We start from the raw sequence: 23,621 nt of genomic DNA, 5'->3' as shown, positions 1-23,621 counted from the left end.
CCCCTGGCAAAGGCAGAGTAAGTGGTGTAAAACAACTGTCCACTCCATCTCCTTTGTAACGCCCGCCCCTCCGTCTGATCAATGTGCGTTTCCTGTAGGAAGGCCACCTGGATCCCCCTGCGGACCAAATATGCATGAACCTTTTTCTCATGGAGTTTAGCCCTCGCACGTTCCAAGTTAGGCACTTTAATTCAAGTCGGGTCGCCATAGGATGGGATTTCACAAGACACAATCCAACATACGCTAGCGGGCACACTGACAAACCCCCCCCACACCAAAACATCCCCAATAACCCCCCACCCCATCCTTCCCCAGAACAGGCTCTAAACCATAGTTACCCATCTAAACACAGGCCCCACTAAGGGAAACACCCTGACAACTATCAGGGTCTCACAATAAGTGTGAGGTAGAGGGGGTGGTCCAACACCAGAACGAGCCGAACAGCAACTTTACCAGTCCAGCTTAACGGTCGAGCCTCATAAGCCCAGTTCCCCTCCTCCTGGCCATGCCACGCCCCACGGGGCCCCCCCAGCAAATCCCATCCCCCCCCCCACAGCAACACCCCCCCACCCGGACCAGGCACCCAGCCCCCCGCCATCGGCGGCTGAACCGCACCCACCCCTCTCAGTGACATGATGTCGCATCTGGCATGTCCCCCCTTACTGTTCGCAAGTTACAGGCATGCACCATCACTCGTCCAGCAGGCCATCAGCAGTCCTTCGGGTGACCTGAGGGAAAGGGCCATCGTCCTCCTCAGAGCCCTCCGACCCCACCTCCTCCGACCCCTGTTGAGACTGTGTCCGCCCGGGAGGGTGCGGCCGCCGCTCCAGATATGATAGCGACCGCCTGCACTGCCGCCTGCCTCTCCAGCCCCGTCTGGGAGTTCCTTGGGGACCAACCATGCTCTCCACGTTTCCTGGTGCGGCAGCTCCGTCGAGGTCTGGGTCGCATCTCAGTCTGAGAGTCCCGTTGTCCCGGGCCGTCCTTGCCCGCGCGGTAGAGTTCAAGCCATTGCCAAGCATCATCAGAGGAGTCAAAGAAGGAAGCAGTCCCATCCACCATCACCTTCAGGCGTGCCGGGAAGAACAGAGTGTATTGTATGCCCTCCGCTCGGAGTGCCCTTTTGACAGTCAGAAAGGAAAAGCGGTTTCGCTGGACCTCCTGGGAGTAATCTGGGTAAAGGGAGACTGAGGTGTTGTCCACCTTATACGGGCCAGATGTCCGGGTGTTCCGCAGTAAGAGTTTGCGATCCTTAAAGTGAAGCAGGCGCGCGACCACAGGACGGGGGGGGCGACCCTGGGCCGGATGGCGGGCCGGGACGCGATGCGCTCTTTCCAGGGTATAAAACTGTGATAGGCCTTCAGGGGCGACCCCCTCTCGCAGCCATTTTTCCAAAAAATCCACCATATTGTCCCCTTCACATTTTCGGGAAGGCCTACTACCCTTATGTTGTTGCGTCTGTTGCGCCCTTCTGCGTCTTCGGCCCTCCTTTCCAGCAGTTGCACTCTGCTGGACAAGTCACTCAGCGATACGTCCGCCGCCTTCTGGGCAGGTTCCAGTGCCCCTATCGCTAGTTCTGTGCTCTTAACGCGGTCCGCTAATTTGCTGTGGTCAGCCCGCAATAGCCCAAGACTGGTGGACACCTGCGTTATGTCATGGTGCAATGAGTCTTTCGTGTCCGCTATGACCTTGAGGATTTGGTCAAGTTGCTGTTGTAGCAGTCCCACAGCTGGGCCCCCCGCAAAGCCCTGATCCTGAGAGTCGGGCACGTCATCTACGGGGTCAGTCTGGGTCTCCTCCGAAGTGCGCCGAGGCTTCCCCATTGCGTAACCTCACTGTCCGGGGCCCAACGCAGGAAGCCCGGCCAAGCGCCCCTGGTCGTGCTCTTCAAGGAATGATAAGGCGTGCTGCGATGCTGCGCCGCAGTGTCCGTGGGCCTCGTCGCCCAACCTCACCCCGGTGGCGTCCCCCTGCTCGTCGCTCATATGTTGGGGGCAAAGCACCAGCCGCTCTCAGCCAGGGGTATGGCTCCCCGGGCCCCCTCGTCAGCTCCGCCAGGAGAAGTCTCCACTCAATGCCACAGGCGTTCTGCCTGTTGTGGCCGCCCTCTTCTCCGCCGCGGTAGGGTCCCCAGGTGTGTACTCACGGAGCCTCCCGCCTCCGCTCCAGGTGTTTCGCAATCCTCTTCCTCCGCTCCGCTCCTGCCCTCAACCAGAGTCCTGCGCTCCACAGCTCCAGTGTCAGCGCGTTCCCTGGGCTGGTGCAGTCACACTAGTAGGCCCTTCATGTAACAGCCCACTCGGAATGAAGACGGGCTGCCACGCTGCAGGGCAGGGGGTCAGCAGGAGCGTCCCCGCCCGCTCACAGCCCCCGATGGGTCCAGCGAACCTCCAGCCTGGGCACCGGGACTTGAGTGCGCGATGGGGGGGACTCCCCACGATGTTTAGTCCCCGAGGCGCCGCACCCACAAGGCCCCACCTCCGACTCTTCCACGGCCGCGCCGCCATCCACAACACTCACCAGGGCGCCGAGTGAAGGCCCAGCCAAACCGCCAATGTCCATCGTCTAAGCGGCGACCCCACTCCGCTCTCGTCACCACAGTCCCGTCCGGTGCCGCCCCCCCGCCGTGACGCGGTCAGCACCCAGCACTCCGCCGTGGTCCCCCAGCCGGATCTCCGTCCATCGCCGGCAGGTGCAGCCGCACGCGAGGTCGAGGATGTTAGGCCTGGTATAGGCCGCAAGCAAGATGGCCGGGTCCCAGCAGATGTCGGTAGCAGCGATCGCCACCCGGGTAGCCACCGTCCTCCGGACCGAGGCCCGATCCGGGGGGCAGGCACCCCTCAGTCCCCGGGGGCCCCCCGCTAAGGCCTCCAGCACAGCCAGGGCGGTCGCTGATCAGGATAAGACCCGATGCCGACACGGAGCTATCGGCTCTAGCGTCCATGCTCGGTGGAGTCCAAGCCACGCCCCTCTTACCTATGTATTTATTCATGTAGTTATTCGTAGATTTATATATCTCTTTTGAAAAGTTGTATCTTTTTATTTAACAAAGCAGGAGATGTAGTGTCTAGTAATTAAAGAACAAAAGAACTGTTTTGGTTCCACATTGTCTACCGTACGCCTGTGACGTAAGTGTTGGAGAGATGAGTTGAAGGCAGGATTAGAATGTTGAGTTCTGACTTACATGCATCGAAATATAGACGTGTACAACTACTCTCTCTGTGTGACATGGTTATTGGTGAGAACTTGGGTTGACAGGATGCTACAACATTCTTACGTTTGCCCATTCTCAATGCTTCCATTGAATTTAACAGAGTTTTATGCAGGGGTTTGTGATCCAGAACCGCTCACATCTCACTCCTGTGAACTGTGGACCCTTGGCTTTGAGATATCTTCTGATTCATTGCCTAGATCATGTGTGTCCAAGAGCTTACCTGTTGAGTGAAAATTATTTAGTAAGTTGAAATGCCAGGGTTACATTTTGAAAGTACACTTCTTCTATGTGCATTCCGTGCTATAAGGTGCGATTTCATTTGGTCAAATATGTGTACCTGCACCTTCATGAAGGATAATACCTAGAGAGTGAGAAAAGGAGAGAAGATAATCTAAAGAGAACGGGCGGAGAGGGTACTAAGAATATTCGTCCTCCTGCTACTATGTCTGGGTGAAGCCATACATATCCAGAGCCTTCAAGACTGGAAATAAACAGCCTGGATTGCCACTTGAGTATCAGAAGTTAGGTAGCAAGTCCAAAGGCAACCAGAGTGCAGCAGATAAAGTGATCGCAGAGGGTGCAGTGAGGCGAGAATTGGGAGAGAAACCTGCACATGGCACAACATCAGAGCTGCTCTGTGCAGGAAGGCACATGCTCAGTCTATGCAGCTGGTGTAGTCAGTCCCTGTCTACCAATGCAGCAATATGTTGATGATGAGGAGGAAGGGGCAGTAGCGGATTCACATGGGACATATTAAAGGAGAGAGGCATGTGGGACAGAAAAAGACTACTGCCACTGACAGCAGAATCTCCATAGCAATAACCAAAAGAGGGGAGAGCGGGAGACAACAAGGGCAAACAAGAACAAGCATTTGCAATGCAATAGGTCGCGCATTATGAAGGTTTGAGCTATTGGTATTGTTAATGACAATTTTTTGATTTATGTGTTGGTTTTGAAAATAGCGAAATTAACAGCTTTGTCATTTACAATGCCAATACTTTTAACTTTTGCAAATGTGACACCTATAGCATTTGTAATGCAATATGTGTTGTATTTACGTGACTTAGATGTGTTGATATTACAAATAACAATTGCTTTTATTGTTTTTTAATAATTAATACTTAAATAAAAGTTATTGTAATTTATAATTGCAATAGCTTAAACTTTTGTAAATAACGTTTGTGAAGATTATGTTCAGTGTATTTTATTGTGACGAAAATCCAAGAACAGAAGTGAAATATTAATATCTTTTTGTGACATTTGTAATAAAGCTTGAAACATTGAGAGAACATATTTGAACCAGTTGTTGTTGAATGGTTGTACTGACTGATGCTGTGGTGGCGCTGAGTGATGTTGTGGTGGCGACGAGTGATGCTGTGGTGTTCAGTGATGCTGTGGTAGCGCATAGTGATGTTGTGGTGCCCCTGAGTGATGCTGTGGTGATGCGATAGATAGAGTGTAATTATTAACCCTGGGCGTAGTGGGGCGTAGTGGGGCTCCGCGGAGCTACGCGGAGAGGGCGAGAAGCTACGCCCACTCCCGCACTCCGCGCAGCCCCACTACGCACCTCCCTCCCGCTCTCCCCTACATACTTTATTTAAGCATTTACACGGATTAAAACAACTTAAAAGCACTTACCTTGTCCGGGGCTCGTCCGGGTCTTCATCTTTGAATAGCGTCCTTTGCCTGGATACCAATGCGCATGCGCGGGCGGCCGCGCATGCGCATTTCTCCCGAGAAATGCGCATGCGCGGCCGCCCGCGCATGCGCATTGGTATCCAGGCAAAGGACGCTATTCAAAGATGAAGACCCGGACGAGCCCCGGACAAGGTAAGTGCTTTTAAGTTGTTTTTATCCGTGCAAATGCTTAAATAAAGTATCTAGTGGAGGGCGGGAGGGAGGTGGGTGGCGGCCGACTCGGCTACGCTCATGGAGTGGGCGTAGTGTTGCCGGCTACGCTGTCTACGCAAAATGCGTAGAAGGCAACACTACGCCTACTCCGTGGGCGTAGCCGATTCGGACGCCCACCCTTAGTAATTATGTGGCATGTAACTATGTGGCACTAAGTGGTATTTGGAGTGTATGTTGCATTGACTACAGTGTAATTATGTGGTGTGTAATTATGTGGCACTGAGTGGTATTTGGAGTGTATGTTGCGTTGAGCGCAGTGTAAATATGTAGCATATACTTATATGGCACTGAATGGTATTTGGAGTGTATGTTGCATTGAGTGCAGTGTAATTATGTGGCATGTAATTATGTGGCACTGAATGGTATTTGGAGTGTATGTTGCGTTGAGCGCAGTGTAATTATGTAGGAGTCAAAAATGGCTGATCTACATCTAAGGGGGCACAAAGTGAATGCAAAATATTGGCACCCTAAAATGAAACCAACCTTTACCCCAAGGGCAGTTCCCCCCAGATACAGAAACTTATTCCCAGGTGCTTTGTGAGTTTGCAACCGCCTGCCCCACCTACAAGGCACATTGGCCTAAAAAAAACAGGCAGTCTCACCCCAAGGAGGATAGAAGCAAAAGAAAAAAAATTCTCTTTGAAAGTGACAACTCTGCTCCTAAGGAGAAGTTGACGGGTTAATGCATTTCAAGCACTGCCCGGCATGGCACCAATTCAAGAAAATATCATGAGAATGGCGATAAAACAAAGACTTGTAAGCCGGTCCTAAATGTTCAAAACTATAATGCTGATCACTTCACAATCTATATGCAAGCTGAAAAAATGAAAGGTTCTGATACCTGCGGGTTAAAATGATTTGTTCAGAATCACGCAAGCCGCTAAAGTATATCTAGTAGGCCTCCATAGTTAGCAACCATGCCCCTTTAGAAAATAATAATGGATGATTACGGCGGCGGGAGAAAGAATGTACACGCGGACAGTATTGTACAATATGATCAACTCTTCACAAAATGCACTATTAGGAGGGGTTAACATCGTTCCACTCAGTGCTCTTCGCTTTATCAAATTGATAAGTATAAAATGCTAAATCGGCTCTGCTGCCGGTACTTGCTCTGTGACCTACACATTGTAGACAGATCCCTGTAGCAGACGGTGCATTAACCTGCTAAGCTAGGCACTTCAAGTTCTGGGTAGCAAGAACAGATGCACTGGGTTCTTTTATAAAGCATTGAAAGGGGATAACGGTAACAGTTTGCATAGCCTAAGTCGTATTGTTCGTTTCTAAATATTATTTTTATCACTGTTTAAAAACTTTGGTTGCCAATCCTGAAGATTTCCCATGCTCTGTCCAGAAACAGCCCTTTTCCCCACTCTTTCAATGCCAGCCTGATAACGGAGGGGATGTTGAACACTTTGCGGAAAAATAACAGCATGTTGGATATTAATAATATAAAAATATATATTCAGGGTTTGCAAACGTATAGCACTCTCAAAAGGGCACCTTCGTTTAGGTGTGAAAGCCACGTCTAAATATAGCAGAGGTGTCCGCTTTTAAAACCCCAGCCTGCGAAGAGAGTCCCGTATAAATAAACAGGGTGGGTTGCCTCGCGCTTACCAGCAGCACTGCCAGGGTCCAGTGGCGCGGGAGGCCGGGGGCTGCCAGCTGCAGGCGCTGGGGCAGCCAGTCCATGGCTGCTCTCCGTCCCCGGGGGCACTGCACGCATCCTCTGCGCCCGTACAGTCCGCTCTGCCCCGCCCCGGCCAGGCAGAGGGCGCTCACTAAGCGCCGGACCCCTCCTCTCCATGCGCGGATGAGGCCTCGGCTCGCCTAGCGCCCCACCCCACGCCAGGTGGGAGGGAGGCGGGGAGAGGTGCGGGCACACATTCCAAGCTGAAGTTCTGCCTCTCATGAAGAGAGTGTGCGACTTCACTTCTTTTACCTCAAACCAGTGCGCATTTATACCCGGTGATTATAATATACAACGGTGAAAGCAACGGATCTAACGGAATAAGAAATAGGCCCGATATGATGATCCATCATACAACTTACAATTAACTAGCCCGGTTCATATAAACCATCAAAGGTGGCACACAGGGCTTGGCACCCCACGTACTGCGGGCTACTTACTCTTGCACATAATCTTAAATTTAACATAATCATCTGGCTAATTAGGAACAGCTTACCGGAAGTTCGGGAGCATCACGTCGTGGGGCTGGACTTCCGCTTTTTGCGAGAAGCCCGGCCCATGGAGAGTAGCGGTGACGCAGGGCTCCCAGGCGTGACGGAAGCCCAGCGTGTGGTGAGTACAGTGAATTATTCAATTTATTAATGCCTGTCCAAGATAGGTGTTACATCTTTTGGCGCATATTAATTAAATCCTTATTGAAAGACTGATTATCAGCCTTGATAATCTCCTGCCACTCCCTGTATCAATACTTCTTTTGTCAAGAAACAAGTGGAGGTGTACAAGTCTCTGCCTGCCCTCTCTGGAATTTAGTTAATATCTACACATGTCCACTGTGACTTACTGATCAGAAAATTTCGTTTAACCACAACAGGTGTTCAGGATATACATTATCCTAAAATGTACAATCCCTCAGGCTTTCCTTAATACTTAATCCTATCTTTTCAGCAAGAATGCTATCCTTAAACTTGTGGATGTGCAACAATAAACTGAAACTGGATCCCAATAAAACCAAAAATATTTTTGTCGATACACATCTAATTTCATTGTCCCCATTCAATTGAATCTTTCCACTGCCAAACCACAGCATCTTGTCTTGTCACCAAGTACAAACCTGGTCCATAAGTATCTTCTTCAGTTAAGCCTGATTTTGTTTCTTCTCTTGGTTTAAAGCTCTGTCTGAGTTGAATACCACCTTCTTAGAAACATCTTCCAATGCCTATTCTACCTCTAGACATAAAGCCATTAATGAGCTTGCTCTGTCTTCTGTTCTTCACATTTGTGGCAACCGGTTACTGCCTGGATTCTCTAAGTATTTACAAAGCACTAGAGTCAGCCTGTTCCTTTACCTCAAGCATGGAAACCATATTACTCTTACCTTGAGAACCCTGGACCTGGCTCCCTATTGCAAAGTGTAATAATGTAATAATCTTCATGGAGTCAAGGTGTAGTTCCAAGTTAATATTTATTGTAGTTGAAGTTACAGATGGTATAGGTGAACCAAGATAGTAGTTAAATGGTTAAATAAGCAGTTATGTAAGCCATTAAGTAAGCCCCACCAGGAGCTGTCCTCCTGGAAGCTCAGCCTTCCATCACCAAGTGAAGACCCATCTCCTAGTAAGATTCTATGACATATATAACATTCTAAATACAGGCAAGCTGGAAAGCATGAGAAGATTGATGATAGATAAGGAGATTAAAATACACTTTACAACATATCCCCTTTCGTTACATTAGAGAAGAGAAATAAAAGTAGAACTCAGGAAAGAATGAAACATAAGAAATGTAAATAACGATATTCAAATAACAGGAAGAAGTGATAATGTAGAAAATTAGAACTAATAAGAATCTAGAACAGATATGTCTAGAAGAGGAATAATATAGAAAAGGTAATGAAATAAAATATAAGACACAAGGAACCCTTTTCTTATTGCAGAAAAAGCATTAACAAGAAGAGGACATCGAACACATAGTTCACGGGATCGTTAACCACACCAATTGGCCAGACTGGCGTAATTATGAAACAATGAACCAAGTAGTGAAAGATATAACAAGAATGAATAAATATTATGAGGAATTCAAGTAAAGGTGAAAGAATAACACCCAACAAGAACATAAACAGAATTAATGTTATCAGCAAGAATAATTAATTAGAGCAATGTAAGAAAAGCATTAAAACTTAAGTATCATGAATATAATAAAACCAAAATTCCATGTGACGTACGTCTACGCACAGGAAACAATCAGGAATTGTAACTATTTTGCGCAAAAAAAAATATAATATTAATATAGAGAGAGCTCGAGCAAAACTATCATAAAACAGCGCCAAATTCAAAGAATGACGTCAATATTTCATATTTTAAACCGGCAGCTGTAGACATAAATATTATCCATTAGCAAAGCATGCATCAATTAAATAATGATAAAACTATCACTTTAACCCGATATTTGTAGACAAATTGTGTCTACACATAAATTATGCATAAATTAAATAATAATAGTATATATCATCTTAAACCAATAGGCGTAGACAAATAGTGTCCACTCATATAACATGCATAAATTGAATAATGACATAAAATATCATTTTAAACCACTAGGTGTAGACAAATAGTGTCTACTTATAAATTATGCACAAATTGATTAATGACATAAATTGTCATTTACACCGATAGGCGTAGGCAAATACAGCCTGATTCATGTAGCCAATAGCGCTCGCAAAAGGGCCAGATTCTGAGAATCTGGCCCTTTGCGAGTGCGATTTTTGCATTTGGTATTCATGATCCCAAATGCAAAAATCGCTATTTAAGAACTAGCAAATATGCGAGGAATAGCATTTAAGGAATCTCTATTAGAGATTCCTCAAATGCTATTCATGACACATCAGGAAATTGCGATTTAGCACTTTTGGGGCTGCTATTTACCGAGAGGTCAGACCTCTCGGTAAATAGCAAAAACTCAGAGAAATGCTTTTAAAAGCATTTTTCTAAGTTGCATGTTGCACACACACATGTCCTTTGGACATGTGTGTGCGCAACACCTGTTCAAATGTGCTTTTTAGGGGTGCTACAGGGTGTCCTTTGGACACCCCTGGCACCCTTAAAATCGCTATCTTATTTGCGAGTAGCAAATTGCTACTCGCAAATAAGGGATACTCCCCATTCATTCCTATGGGCCTCTTGGCCCATAGGAATGAATGGGGAGTTTTTGCGAGTAGCAAATTGCTACTCGCAAATAAAGAACATGTAGGAATCGCTATTTAATTAGCAATTCCTACATGAATACCGTTTTGCGTGTCCTCAATAGCGAGTCGCTATGATTCGCTATTAGGGCCACGCAAAACGGCCTGTACATGAATCAGGCTGTTAGTGTTCAATCGTATAACATGCACAAATTGAATAATGACATAAAACATCACTTTAAACCAATAGGCGTAGACAAATAGTGTCCACTTATAAATTATGCATAAATTGTTGAATTCATTAAAAATAAATATCATCATCAGGTTAAACTTTGAATAAAATTTTATAAATAATTTATATTTATACTTGTTGCAACCTAACATTACTAAGCACAATTTTATTTTAAAAAGGCATCACAACATGAACACTAGTTCATCACAGCGTAGCATACTAAAAATAACAGCTGAAACCATATAAGTGAAGGAATCCTCACTTTTAAATAGTAATAATAATATCAAAACAATAAAATAAAATAAATAAAGTTGTCACCGTTGTCATCTGGAACACAAGTTATACGTTGTATTTCAAGTAGAAAGAGACAGTACCTGCGCTGAATAAATTGTAATTCCGAATGCTATGAGGCATGTTGGAGAAATAGCAGTACCGTTTTTCAGTAGATGAGGATAATATGTGGTACTCCATTTATTTAATTTACTTTGTGCACCATTGAATTTAAATAAACTGTAACAGATAAACTGAACCGAGGAAAACTCATCCGGAAGAGGTGCAGGTTATGACGTGCAGGAGATGGCAGTACGTTTTCTCACGCCGTGCCGGGTGGCTAAAGGCACGGAAATGTATTTCATTGTTCTAGCGAAGTGTCATTGACGCTAGATTACATCGAACTTCTGTGAGGGTGCACGCAAGATGAACGCGCTGGATGCACGCGCTGGTGATACTTTTAAATGTACTGATGGCGGTTGAACTGCCGAGTTGGAGCGTCAAGGTAAAAGTAAATTTTCATTTGTTAACCAAAAATAAAACACATCTCGCAATCCAAATATTTGAAGTGTAAATTCACTTTCCATGTCACGCTGCACACAGGAAATATAAATTACGAACAAAGTCAAAGGCTCTCTAAATGTTTTCATTTCGTTCAGCTGTTCCCATAAATCTGTGTTTATTAGACAAGTAGGGTCGGAAAAAGGCACACCCACAACAGATGGTGGTAGATAAAATCCATAACTCGGGCGGGTGCAATGATGAAGCCTTTCGTCGTCCAGACAGTTAACTCCTTAAGTTGCAGGAATCCACGGACATTCACACAGGGGCTTTATTTAAAAATAAAGTCAAGTGTAGTTTTCATTTAACAACTGTCTTTTGAAAAACACACTGCAGGCTTATAAATCAGCACAGTGTAAATTGAATTTAAAACAGGAACAGGCTTGTGATGATAGTTTATAAAAATTAGTGTGTAGGTTTTCAATCAGCAGGTTAATCAAGCATAGTCAGGCAGTCTCTTTTCAATCAGGAGAAAGAGTTTTAACAGGAGTAGTGGCTTTAAAATTAGGCGCAGCAGTAAATAATTTAAAAACTTCAAAATAAGAAGAGAACTCACCAAGCTTAAGTTGATGTTGGCAAGCCCAGGTGAGGCTGACCGTTGGAAGATGGTCACTGGTGGGGCAGGGGCAGCCAACAAGTATAGTTGCAAGTAAGTGCTTGGGTTCTTAGTTGTTGAGTTTGAGTTCTTAGATGTTGTTGAAAATTTTGAATCAGTAAAATTAATGTAGAAATCCTTTAAAATAGTATCCACGCAGGGTTTGTAGTCCAAAACGTCGCCAATGTAATAATGTAATAATCTTCATGGAGTCAAGGTGTAGTTCCAAGTTAATATTTATTGTAGTTGAAGTTACAGATGGTATAGGTGAACCAAGATAATAGTTAAATGGTTAAATAAGCAGTTATGTAAGCCATTAAGTAAGCCCCACCAGGAGCTGTCCTCCTGGAAGCTCAGCCTTCCATCACCAAGTGAAGACCCATCTCCTAGTAAGATTCTATGACATGTATAACATTCTAAATACAGGCAAGCTGGAAAGCATGAGAAGATTGATGATAGATAAGGAGATTAAAATACACTTTACAACACAAAGCTTATAGTGTTTAAGGCTGTCTGTATTGCCTATGAAACATTCTACAGTTTTAGGCCTCTGAAATCAGGAACCTGCTGTTTTGTCTCCTGCCACAAACTTGTTAACCTGCGTAATGGGAGTAATTGACAAGGAATTCAACAATGTCAAAGAGAGACTAATAACTTCATCAGGCTACGAATGACATTCAGAATGATTTACCCTCAAATACCCCACTTAGAAGTGGTGATGGTACCATTGGGACAGCTTTGAAAAAGGTGGATAATGGTTGTGTGCAAGATAATTCTGATTGTATTATTTTGTATTCTCCATCTAATTTGTTACTTCAAACTCCCCCCAAGTGTACAAATACAGCAGATCCCTCCATAAAAGAACCAGATACAAGTGTTCTAAGAGGGTCCTTGATTGCAGACACATCTCCTAAGTCAACTGGAACAAGGGTTAAAGTTAAAACCTCTGTGGTGAATTCGGAGGACCTTACGTCTCTTCTTGCCTCAGTGCAAGATTGGAAGCCTCAGTGAAGTCATCGCTAGAGTCTCTTTCTGCAAGGCTATCACACGTGGAAAAAAATAACCACTAGTTGTTTAGATTTATTAAAGCCCAAAACTAGACCTAGTGCTAATTGTGATTTGTTAATGGCAAATTCCTTGCCTCGTCCATCTCTGCCTACTGTCCTATCACTTTCTGCTGGCAGCCATTTTATACCACGAAACCCAGATAGTAGCTCTGTTTCACCACCTGGAACTTCTCATGTAAACTTACCACAACTAGTTTGTTATCCACATTTTCCTCTGGAAGCAACTTCTTACGTAGTGATATTGGCAAATGTTTCAACTTTAGCTCAAACAAATTCAGAGTCTTGTGAAAGCTTAAGAAATAAAGGACCCCACTGGGTGGTTAGGAAAACAGGCTTAACGGAGCCCTTTTTGATGATATTAAAATGGTTAGAATGGTGAAAAAGAGGATAGTAAGTGTGCTAAAACAATATCCGGAGATTGTGTAGTCATGTCCTTCATATCCCCCAGACTCGTTGACACCTTCCTATTTAGAACCAGACCTCTAGCTATTCCATCTCTCCAAATCCCAGCATTGCCGGTTAGCATTTTCTACCGCCCTGGGACTCCTATTATCCGGTCAAGATGTCATGCCAGTGCACTTTCCGCCCACTTACCCAAATTTCATCCTGTGATTTCAAACCACAATCATTTTGCTTCTTTAGCTGTAGTGCAAGGAGTAGACTGTTGATCCTAGAAAGTTGATCCTCCTGGTGATGCTTTTGATCTATCTAGCCGGGAAACAACCTTTACAATGCAGTCATTACATCGCACTACTTTTACATAGCAGTCATTTCATTGCAATATCATTTACATAGCATGTCATTACAACGCAGCCATTACATCGCATGACCTACAACGGTTGTCATTACAACGCATAGTACCCTTACACTATCCAACACTTACCCTACTTTTGCACTCACTGGAGTTAAAATAGTGATTTTTACCCCTACACTTACCCTACTGTTGCACTCACTGGAGTTAGAATAGTAATATTTACCCCTACACTATCCGACACTTACCTTAAGTGCGATGTAATAGTATGCATTGTAATGGTATGTGTTGTAAGGGTATAATGCGATGTAATGGAATGCGTTGTAAAGGTAGTTTCTAAAAAATGCGATGTAATGGCAAGCGATGTAAAAGAATGCGTTGTAAAGGATGTTGCGATGTAAAGACTGCGTTGTATAGGCATGCATTGTAAATGTATGCGTTGTAATGTCATACATTCAGCTCTACATTCAGCTCTAAGGCCTGGTGCTTATGAGTGTTAATCGTCTTGTTATACTCGATTTTGGAATGTTGTAAGCTTACATGCCAAGGTTCATCTTCCAGAATGGCATTATTTTATAACCAATGTTCACATTCTATGTTTTCAGGAGACGTGGGTAGTTGAGCTCGTTCATATAAACAATTACAGAACATTCCATCTAGCCGCTGAGCCCTCTCTGGCCAGTAGATCATTGAACATAGATAGGCTTTTGATATCTGCCTAGACCACGCTTCCAATAAGGCTAATATTCTGGAAGCTTTCTTCAGCATTTCAAGGGTGATCAAGGACTCCTTAACTTGTCCCATGCGTCAGCTTAGCAATAATACCTCAGGATGGTATGACCACAAATGTTCTAAGGCCGAGACTTAAAGTAGCCATCCATAAATCAACGAGGTGCAGCCTGGAGTGAAGATTTGTCAGTGCAATTATAGGTTAGCAGTGAAAGAAAGGAAAATAGCGCTAATAACACAGCCTGGGAATCCTTAATGGAAGCAAGTAAGACCAAAGACTGCTGTGCTTATTGTTGCGTTTTCAACAGTTCCTTTCTAAGGCATGACAGTACCCCAAGATTAAAGGCTGCCATAAATGAATCCAACTGAGTGCCAATTTCCTAAAGATCTATTCTATTCAAACTCTGACATCCCCAGGGCCGGTGCCTTCTGATGCAGTGGAATCTCCAAGTAACCATGGTAGTTTGTCTTCCTCTCTAGATGAGCTCAATAGGACCCTTTTGGTCAGCAAGGGCGGTAAGGCACCTGACCCAGATGGTATTCCCAAATATCTCTTTAAGGCTAACATAACTTTTGGGGCCCTGTCTTGACCGTGGTGTTGGGGGTGTGTTGTTGCTTTATTTTTTTAATACTTAGTTGGATTCCCTAATACTCACTATTTTTAAGAAGGGGGGTCGCTCTAACACAGCCTATCACCCAATTTCATTACTTGGTTCCCTGGTGAAAATCACAGACCGAATATTATTGAATATATTAGAAAAGTGGGTGGAAAACAATGAGATATTTTCTGATTTACAGCATGGTTTTCGCAAACGCCTAGGGGCGACTGAACAGGGACTCAATTTTAATTTGTTAATTGGAAAGTATACTCTAATTAAGAAGGGGCAATAGTTTCGATTGTGTTTTGCATGATACATTGTGGACCATTATGTTAGAGCTTTGAGTAGACCCTCCAATAATATCCTTTCTCAGAGAGTTGTACTCGGGGCGTAGGGCTGTGGTACTACATCGCTTCAGGGGCGAATTTACATCAACTTTCGGCATACAGAGAGGGGTCAAGCAGGGTTGCGTCATTGCTTCTTTTTTGTTTACTATGTACATCAACAGATTGGGCACAGTTTTGACACAAAACTGCAGGGACCTCCCTCAGATTAGGCATCGTCTGACTCCAGCCATGCTCTATGTTGATGATGCCATTCTTATGTCACATTTCCCTCTTGTCCTACAGAGGCTTCTCACTTGCTTCATTAATCACATTCAGGATCTGGGTCTTATTGGGAGAGGGGGGGAGGTGAGCAGCCCAGACCATTTTGTTGCGTGAAAAAGGCCGCTTTATTGAAACAGGTGCACATTACAATGAACATCCCTGGCAACTGCCTTACAAAAATTAAAGCCTCACTAATGCATCCAAATACCCGACCCCGCCCCGCCCCTTCGATCCCCTGAACATGACCCACCCTGACATTATTATATAAAAAACAAAACAATGCATTGCAGTCAAATTATACCCTTTAATTATACACTTCAATTAACCAACATCTAATGCCTGCCTCTCTACAACAGTCAATCAGCAAACTTTTATAACTGAACTTAAAGTAACCTGCCTACCCTTTCCCTGTCCATAAACCCAACTTCAATGATTACCGAAAAGCTTCTGCCAACCCTGGCAAACTTTAATAACCCCAGCACTGCACCTGTTCCAAGCAACAATGCATGCTACCTCTTGCTCACCTGTCCCAAGAAAGCCGGCCGAACCCAAAAATGTAAAAAACCTGACGAAAAAAGTTACCCCAAAACGAAAGAGAACGAGGGTTTTTGGGGAAAAACAAATCTACAGCTCACCCTCCTAGCCACCAGGTCACCAAACCTAAAATGGTGACTGGGAGAGGGCGCACACAGCCCTTATACTTGGGCTACTAATTTGCAGCCCAAGTCACAAAATGCTCCCCCCCTCCCTCCCAAACCGCCGGGGGTGGGGGGGAACCTCCCTTCAGTCAGCTGCCCCCCAAAACCCCTTTGGGGGGAGGGGTAGGGGAGCAGACCAGACCATTTTGTTGTGTGAAAAGGCTGCTTTATTGAAACACATGCACATTACAATGAACATCCCTGGCAACTGCCTTACAAAACTTAAAGCCTCACTAATACATCCAAATCCCTGAACCCGCCCCTACGATCCCCTGAACATGCTCCCTTCATGACATTTACCATAAAAACAACAATACAATGCATTGCAGTAAAATTATACCCTTTAATTATACACTTCAATGAACCAACATCCTATGCCTGCCTCTCTACAACAGTCAATCAGCAAAATTCTTTAACTGAACTTAAAATAGCCTGCCTACCCTTCCGTGTCCATAAACCCAACTTCAACGATAACCCAAAAACTTCTGCCAACCCTGGCAAACTTTCAATAACTCCTGCCACCCAGAAAATGGGAGGAGAGAATCTAACCCAAACCCCCATGTGAACCTGGGTAAAACATTTATAATAAAATGTGGGAGGAAAATCGCAAAGTGCCGCGATTTTAAGGTTGGAGATGCCTGCCAAGTTAAAATTTACTTCCACTTTATTTTATTTGGGAATCCTGTTTGAGGCACACAGTTTGTGGAAACAGGCTGTTAACTCTAGGAAGTTGCTTTTTATGAAAGCCTCCTCAGCGCTTTTGAATATCGCTAGCAAAATTGACAAAACACCTCTGAATGAAATGTTCATAATTCACCAAGCCAATTGTGTGTTGACAGCTTTGTACGGGGCGGGAGTTTGTTGTTACAGCAACATCAACCCTCTCCAACTGGTAGAGAATGCCTTTTGAAAGAATCTCCTCCAAGTCCCTAAGAGTTGCTCCTTCTTAGTTTGTCATTCCACACTTGGGGCCCCTTTTTAACTCACATGATTTGAATCAACACAATTTTTTTAAGGCACACGATTTGGACTTGTGTTGACACAGTACTAAATCGCAAGATCATTAACGATTGTCTTAAATTGTCCTCGTTTCTCCAAATTCCTTGGCAGAATTTTATTAAACTGTCTTGTTTGGATTTAGTGCAAAACCAACAGTTGATGGACAGAATGCAGAACAATGTCATAAATTCACCCCAGTACAGAGATCTGGGCCTAAATCCATCGTTTTTTTGCACTCCACACCACCTCAGTTCAGACATGGCCATATGCAAATCAGCCTTGACCCTGTGCCCCATGGATTAAACCCAGATCAGTTGACTGGGGGTGAGTGTTTGATTTGCTCAAACACTCCGTCCATAATCCCTTTGTGTATCGCTTGTTTGGATTTAGGACACACTGAATATTTTGAGAACACTGAATCATTGCAGCAACTTAGCAGGAAAGAATTAAAAAAATTCATGGTGATCTCTGATGAATGCAGATTGTCCGCAGAACTAGTTAAACCTAGTGATAACAAAACTCAAGTGATACTTGTTACTTACTGATGACATGCAACCTTATCTTAACCTCTTACATGCGTTAGACGGCCCCTGGCCGTCCGAAATCATGGTGGGCGTGTGCGTTGGACGGCCGGGGGCCGTCCAATCTGCGCACACGTCAAAGCGGTTAAATCTGTTAAAAAATAACTGTCATCATAGGTTTGTTTTGGCTCTTTTAAGAGTTGAAATTGTTTATTGTTTGGTAACATTCCCTAAAACTAATGATAGGTCGGAGGTTTTAATTAAATGTCCATGTAATAATTTATCTAATCAATGCACTTTCCACATTTTGTTAATTTGTACTTTTTACAGGATCTAAGGAAACGTTTTATATTGCCTATTTTACGCAGTTTAAAGTTTAAACAATGCAGTCCTGCTTTCCTGTGTCTGAAATTATTACGCACTGTAACAATTTGTTGCGCATTATCACGCTAGTTATGGTCTGTGGTTTATCCTAGGAAGAATCTGACCTTTTGAATGCAACTTGCACTTGATGATATCTCATTTAATTATTTTGTATTTGTAATTTATTTGTATAACATTGTTTTAATTATAATGTATTGATACTGTAATTTCCTGTATGCTTTTATGATTGTTTATGTGAAAAATGAATAAAGCTAATTGAGTTGAATTGAATGGAAAACTTAACTAAATTGACCTGTAATAAAATGACGTAGACATTTCTCATCAATGTAAATATTTTAGGTTCTTAATAAATAAAGTTGCATTTTATTTTCAGGATTGTGTTGGTCTCAGAAGATGAAATAAGAGTTAATTTAAGAACAAGTTATCCTGATGTGGTTATCGAAGTAGGAAAAATAATCTTTGGAGAAAAACAGCGTAATGAGATGCAGAGTGATAAGCGGAAAATTCAAAACCAGAGGATTATGAGAGCTTCCTGTGCGCTATTAAATTCTGGAGGAGGAGTGATACGAGCTCAAATAGAAAATGGAAACACGTATGCTTATGTCGCACATGGACTTGGACCAGACATTGAGGATTCTCAAAGAGATCTTGTTCAAACAGTGGACTTGGAAAAGTATTTTGAAGTTTGCCATCAAAACACATTCTTGCTGATATTCGTGAAATCGTGGGCTGCTGATATACCTTTAGTAGGTAGTCCGGTGAAGCCCCACATTTGTAGTCTGAGTACGAACTTGTTTTACAGATCTTCAACTTCAATCATAGAACGAAAATCAAGTGATGCTTTGGAATTTCTCAAGCAGAAGCAACAGTGTGTTAGACATCACATAGCCAATGGACCCTTAGCAAAAAAGTCCATTTTAAGTGGTCAGGAGGATAGCATTCTTGCTTTTGCTGCTAGACTGTTTGAGATGAATCGTTTAAAGTACAAACAAACCCTGAACTTTGGTGAATCGATGCATGTTGAATTTAAATCATTTCCAACAAAGAATTGCCTAAAACGTTTAAAGGAAACACTTCCAAAGTATATTTCTGCCTTTGCAAACACACAGGGAGGCTATATGATTTATGGAGTTGAAGATAAATCAAGAGAAGTTATTGGAATTAGTAACGAGATAGCATGCCCCAGCACATTAAAACAGGAAATGTATCGATCCTTACAGAAACTTCATCTTTTGCATTTTTGTGATTCTGGTGGAGGCATAACATGGGAGCTGAAAACCATACCTGTTTATGATGGAGATCAACTCAGGAGCCACCTTTGTGTAATCAAAGTTGCACCATTGTGTTGTGCTGCGTTTTTTGACTCCCCCGATTCTTGGATTGTGCAGGATAGTTGTATGAAGCAACTGGAACCAAAAGACTGGAGCGACAAGATGATGGCCGCTGACCCTGGTATGAAATAATCTTTGCTGGTCTGATTAGTAAATTGAACTTTTGGTGTGGGTACATGCTATGTAATGAAATTGTATTTTCTCCAGCACTGCCAAACTAATGTACTTCTTGTGCGTCCTTATTTTTCATTTACACATCACTTGTAACTTTGTGTTGGGAGGACATGTGCAAGAGGTTGAATGACACAACTGGGGGATGTGACTGAGCAGGCATGAGGGATCAGAAAACGATAAGAGGTTTGCTAAGTCGGCCTTTGACCTGACGTGTAGGGTTTGTGGACTGACTTGCTGTAAAACATTCAAGTTTGGCACCCTGGATCCTTACCTATTCCTATACTCCTATGGAGGCCCCTCCTTCCCATTACCTGTCTGTTTTCACCACCATTCCTTTCCTTCAGCTGTAAGAAATCACCTGTGAGGTTTCCTGTCATGTTTAGAATTTTTCTTTGTAGCCTGTCAGGTGCCTCTGGTTCAAGTCTGGTTCCTGCCTCTGGCATGCCCTGGACATTCCCTGCCTTAATTACTTCATGTGCAATTCTCTTCAGATGCCCAGCCCAGGCTAGGTTTATATTGCTTGGTATTCAACAGCCGTTCAGATGGATACTTCCGAACGTAGATTCCTCATCTTGTGAATAATCCCAAGGCATCAGACTAAATACAGAAACTTTAAGAGTAGTTCTCTCGCCTCATCCATTTGCACTGACATCATTTTCTTTCTTTCCAACCATTCAGCAATAGATCAGGAGCTTCTCCCTGGGCTTTGAAAGATTGTTCTGACAAAACTGAATACCAGGTGCAAGGGAAATGTCGCCACCTAAAACCATAGGGTTCAAACCGTGCAGGGACTGTCACAAACAGATGTCTGTGACGGACCCTCACAAATTCTGTTTGGGGTACCTGGGGTCGAATCACTACTCTAAAGCCTGGTGACTGTGCCCTGATGAATCCAAAGGCCATAGAGGAATGCAAAGCAAACTGTATGTCGCCATCGTCTTATCTCACCAAAGACGAGAAGACTCTGTGCTGTGACTGGTCAAAGTCAAAAGGAAGATCCTACTATTCCCATAAAGTCTTCAGGTAAATCGAAGGAAAAACAAAAAAAAATCCAAGCAGGAAACTGCCACTCTCAAACTCCAGGGATGTTGCTAAGGGGTGAGTATGCCTTCTGGTCTCGCTCCTGATTTCCTTCAGAGCCGTTCCCCAGTCTGGTATCCACATACCCTGAGTTTCTAGGTCCATCGGTGACATTGCAGCAAGTAGAAGCATTCAGGGAGGCTATGCTGTGTATTTTCAACACCTCACTGGTTCCTTCTGGTGTGCCTTTGAGCCCCAAGGATCCGCAGGGGCCTGGTGGGTCTGCCTTTGGTGTCCGCTGTGCCTGTTGGACGTGCTTCACGTTCAGTACCGACTCCAGTGATTGCTTTAGTGCCATCTCTGCTGGTACCACTTGATTCTGTCAATGCCCGGTGAGGATATACAGCCTTTTGTGCTATCCGAATCTGAATTGAATCTGCCTCAAACTCGACCAAAGTTGCTTACCGGCGCGCAACTTCTCTGATTCTGATACCTTTACCACATGGTTGGGCCTAAACTTTAAATAACCTTTTTGGCACAGATTCTGAAAACTACAACTATGATGATGGGGACAATTAGGTTTCCCAATATGATGTCGACAACTGATATGAAGAGCTTCAGGATGCAGTGGGCTGTAGTGCTGCAAAGGGCAGCTGAGGTGTTAAATCTACAGTTGCCAATCATTGTAGTGAAAGCTAATGTATGACGGAAGCTTTCCAACCTGGGCAAGCTCCCACTGAGTCACTATTTCCATTTAAAGAGGCACTTTCTGACACCCTCGGGCGCCTGGAATAATCCCTCTTCAGAACACCTGTTAATAGACATTTTGCTTACGTCCTGCACCTGGTGATCTGCCTTCCCAACACAGTCTCCAGTATAGAGGAAACTAGTGGTACAGGTGCCCACCAGCAGGGTCGATCCCAGTGCGGTCCCTACCATTCCCCCAATCCCTCCCTCCCTGCCCCGATTGGGAGTCTTAAAGAAGGTAGACGTTTGGCTCCATTAGCCTTGCTCTGAGATCGGTCTATGACAGTTATCTCCTACCACCTCCTATGGGAGATAGTGGCTCAAGTTTTAACAACCTTCGAGTGTCTCCTATGCAGGCTATTGAGGACGATCACAATGTGGCAAAATGTGTTATGCGCTCAAGACTGGATACGACTGATTGTCTGGAGTTTGCTATGGAAACTAGTGTGTCCGTCTGGTGCCACGGCTATGTAAGATCTTCAGGCTTCTCAGGACACATCTAGGAATATTTACTGGACATGCCTTTTGATGGATCTCGCTTTTTTGGTGACAAAGAGGATTGTGCCTTGGAGTGTTACAGAAGAGCAGAGTCACAGCAAGTTCCTTGGTCGTTTGTGCTCCCACAAGGCAATTCCACCAACAATTTTTCCGTGGCTATGGTAGCGATTTTCTCGTCCGCCACTCCAGACTCTGCCACTCCTTGTATGGCAGTAGCCATGGCTCTCAAAGACAGCAAGGACCCCAGGGACAACATGCGGCTCACGGCAAAACTGCTTTAGAATGTTCTTGCTGACACACAGCCACTTGTAGAAGGCAGCATACAATAATTCCTCCAAGGGTGGAAAGCATGTGGGTCTTCCAAATTGTCTATTGGGGCCATGCCCTTCGATTCCTTACTATCTTGTTTCACCTTCTACCACTTTCAGGGGGTCTGACCGAGGACCATCTGACGTATTTACAGCAGGAAGTGCAGGCCTTTTTTACTAAACTGGCCATAGAGAGGGTTCCAACTGGGTGTTACTCTTAATAGTTCCTTTGGCCAACGAAAGAGGAGGCATTCATCCTATTTTAGATCTTCACACTTTCAGCGCCTTCCTGTGAAAGGTCAAAATTAGAGATTCTCACTATCCCAGGTCCTGTTTCCCCTAGACCCTGGAGACTGCATTGTAGTCCTGTACCTGTAGGATGCTTATTTTCACATCCTCATCCTGCAGGCCGCAACACACATGGTTCAAAGTTGGCCAGAAACATTTTGCATTCACATTGCTCCCCTTTGTCCTCAGTAGTGCCCCTCAAGTGTTCATGAAGTGAGGGTGGCAGTTGCAGCACATCTACGGAGGTCGGGGCATTAGTTTCCTCTACCTCAATAACTGGCTGTTGAATTCAAGATCACTCAAAGCAGTCTTCAACCACCTGCAGATGCCAGTAAACCTCCTAACATCGTTGAGGTTCTATATCAATGAGTCGAAGTCACACCTGACTCCTTTGCAGACACTCCCTTTCATCTGAGCTATTCCGGACACAGTATGGTTTTGTTCCTTTCCCCCAGATTGGGACTCCAGGACATTGGGTCCAAGGTCCTGTATCTTGGTGCAGATGACTCTGAGGCTGCTGGGATTGATGGCCTCCTGCATCATGTTGTTGACTCGTGTGAAAGGGGAATGCAGGCTCTGCAGTGAAACCTAAAATCCTAGTGGACAAAACATCAGGAAAATCTGTTGAATTGTATCCTGGTTTTCGAGAAAACTGAGATAAGGGGCTGCTGGATTTGATTGGGTCAATGGTATGCCCTCTCCTTAAGCCACCCACACCTGATGGTCTCAGATGCATCTCTGCTGACTTTGGGAGGCCATCTAGGAGAGGTGGAGATTAGAGGCCTCTGGCGGAGACCCAACTTTACATCAGTTTGTTGAAGTTGAGATAGAGTCAGTTTGTGTTGAAGACGTGCCTGCACACCATCAAAGAAAGGCTGGTGTAGGTGCTTATGGTCAACAACACCACAAAGAGGTACTACTACAACTAGTGCAGGGTTGGGTCCTAGACCCCAGGCCGGGAGGCCTTTCGCCACCATAAGTGGCTGGATTGCCAAAGTTTTTTCTGGTGGTGAACCACCTGGTAGGATCTTTAATCACAGTGGAGAAACTCATCCATAGGTGCCTAGAGGATTACGAATGGCAATTGCACCCAGAGGTGACACATGCTTTGTTCCAGCAACAGAGATAGCGCTGGCTCAATCTTTTGGCCAATACAGAAAATGTGCAGTGTTAGCTCTTATGCACACTGGAGTTTCCAAGGCCGTTCTCTCTCTCTCTGAGATGCCTTCCTTTTGTAGTGGATTTCAC

At 44.5% G+C, this 23,621-nt stretch overlaps 1 protein-coding gene across 1 annotated transcript in view; it reads left to right on the top strand.

The window, feature by feature from the left end:
• Nucleotides 1–10,877: 10,877 nt before the first annotated feature.
• LOC144822283 (schlafen family member 13-like) overlaps nt 10,878–23,621 on the top strand; it is a 102,105-nt gene continuing 89,361 nt past the window's right edge. The window contains exons 1-2 of the mRNA XM_078679612.1: nt 10,878–11,000; nt 18,381–19,459. Coding sequence (XP_078535738.1) covers nt 18,490–19,459 — 970 coding nt within the window. The 5' untranslated portion in view covers nt 10,878–11,000; nt 18,381–18,489. The remainder of the gene's footprint in view (nt 11,001–18,380; nt 19,460–23,621) is intronic.

The sequence above is a fragment of the Lissotriton helveticus genome, chromosome 3_1 (genome assembly GCF_964261635.1).
Source record: "Lissotriton helveticus chromosome 3_1, aLisHel1.1, whole genome shotgun sequence".
In the NCBI taxonomy this organism is placed as follows: domain Eukaryota; kingdom Metazoa; phylum Chordata; class Amphibia; order Caudata; family Salamandridae; genus Lissotriton; species Lissotriton helveticus.
Note: the sequence above shows the minus strand (reverse complement) of the source record. Positions and strands in the feature narration are given on the sequence as shown.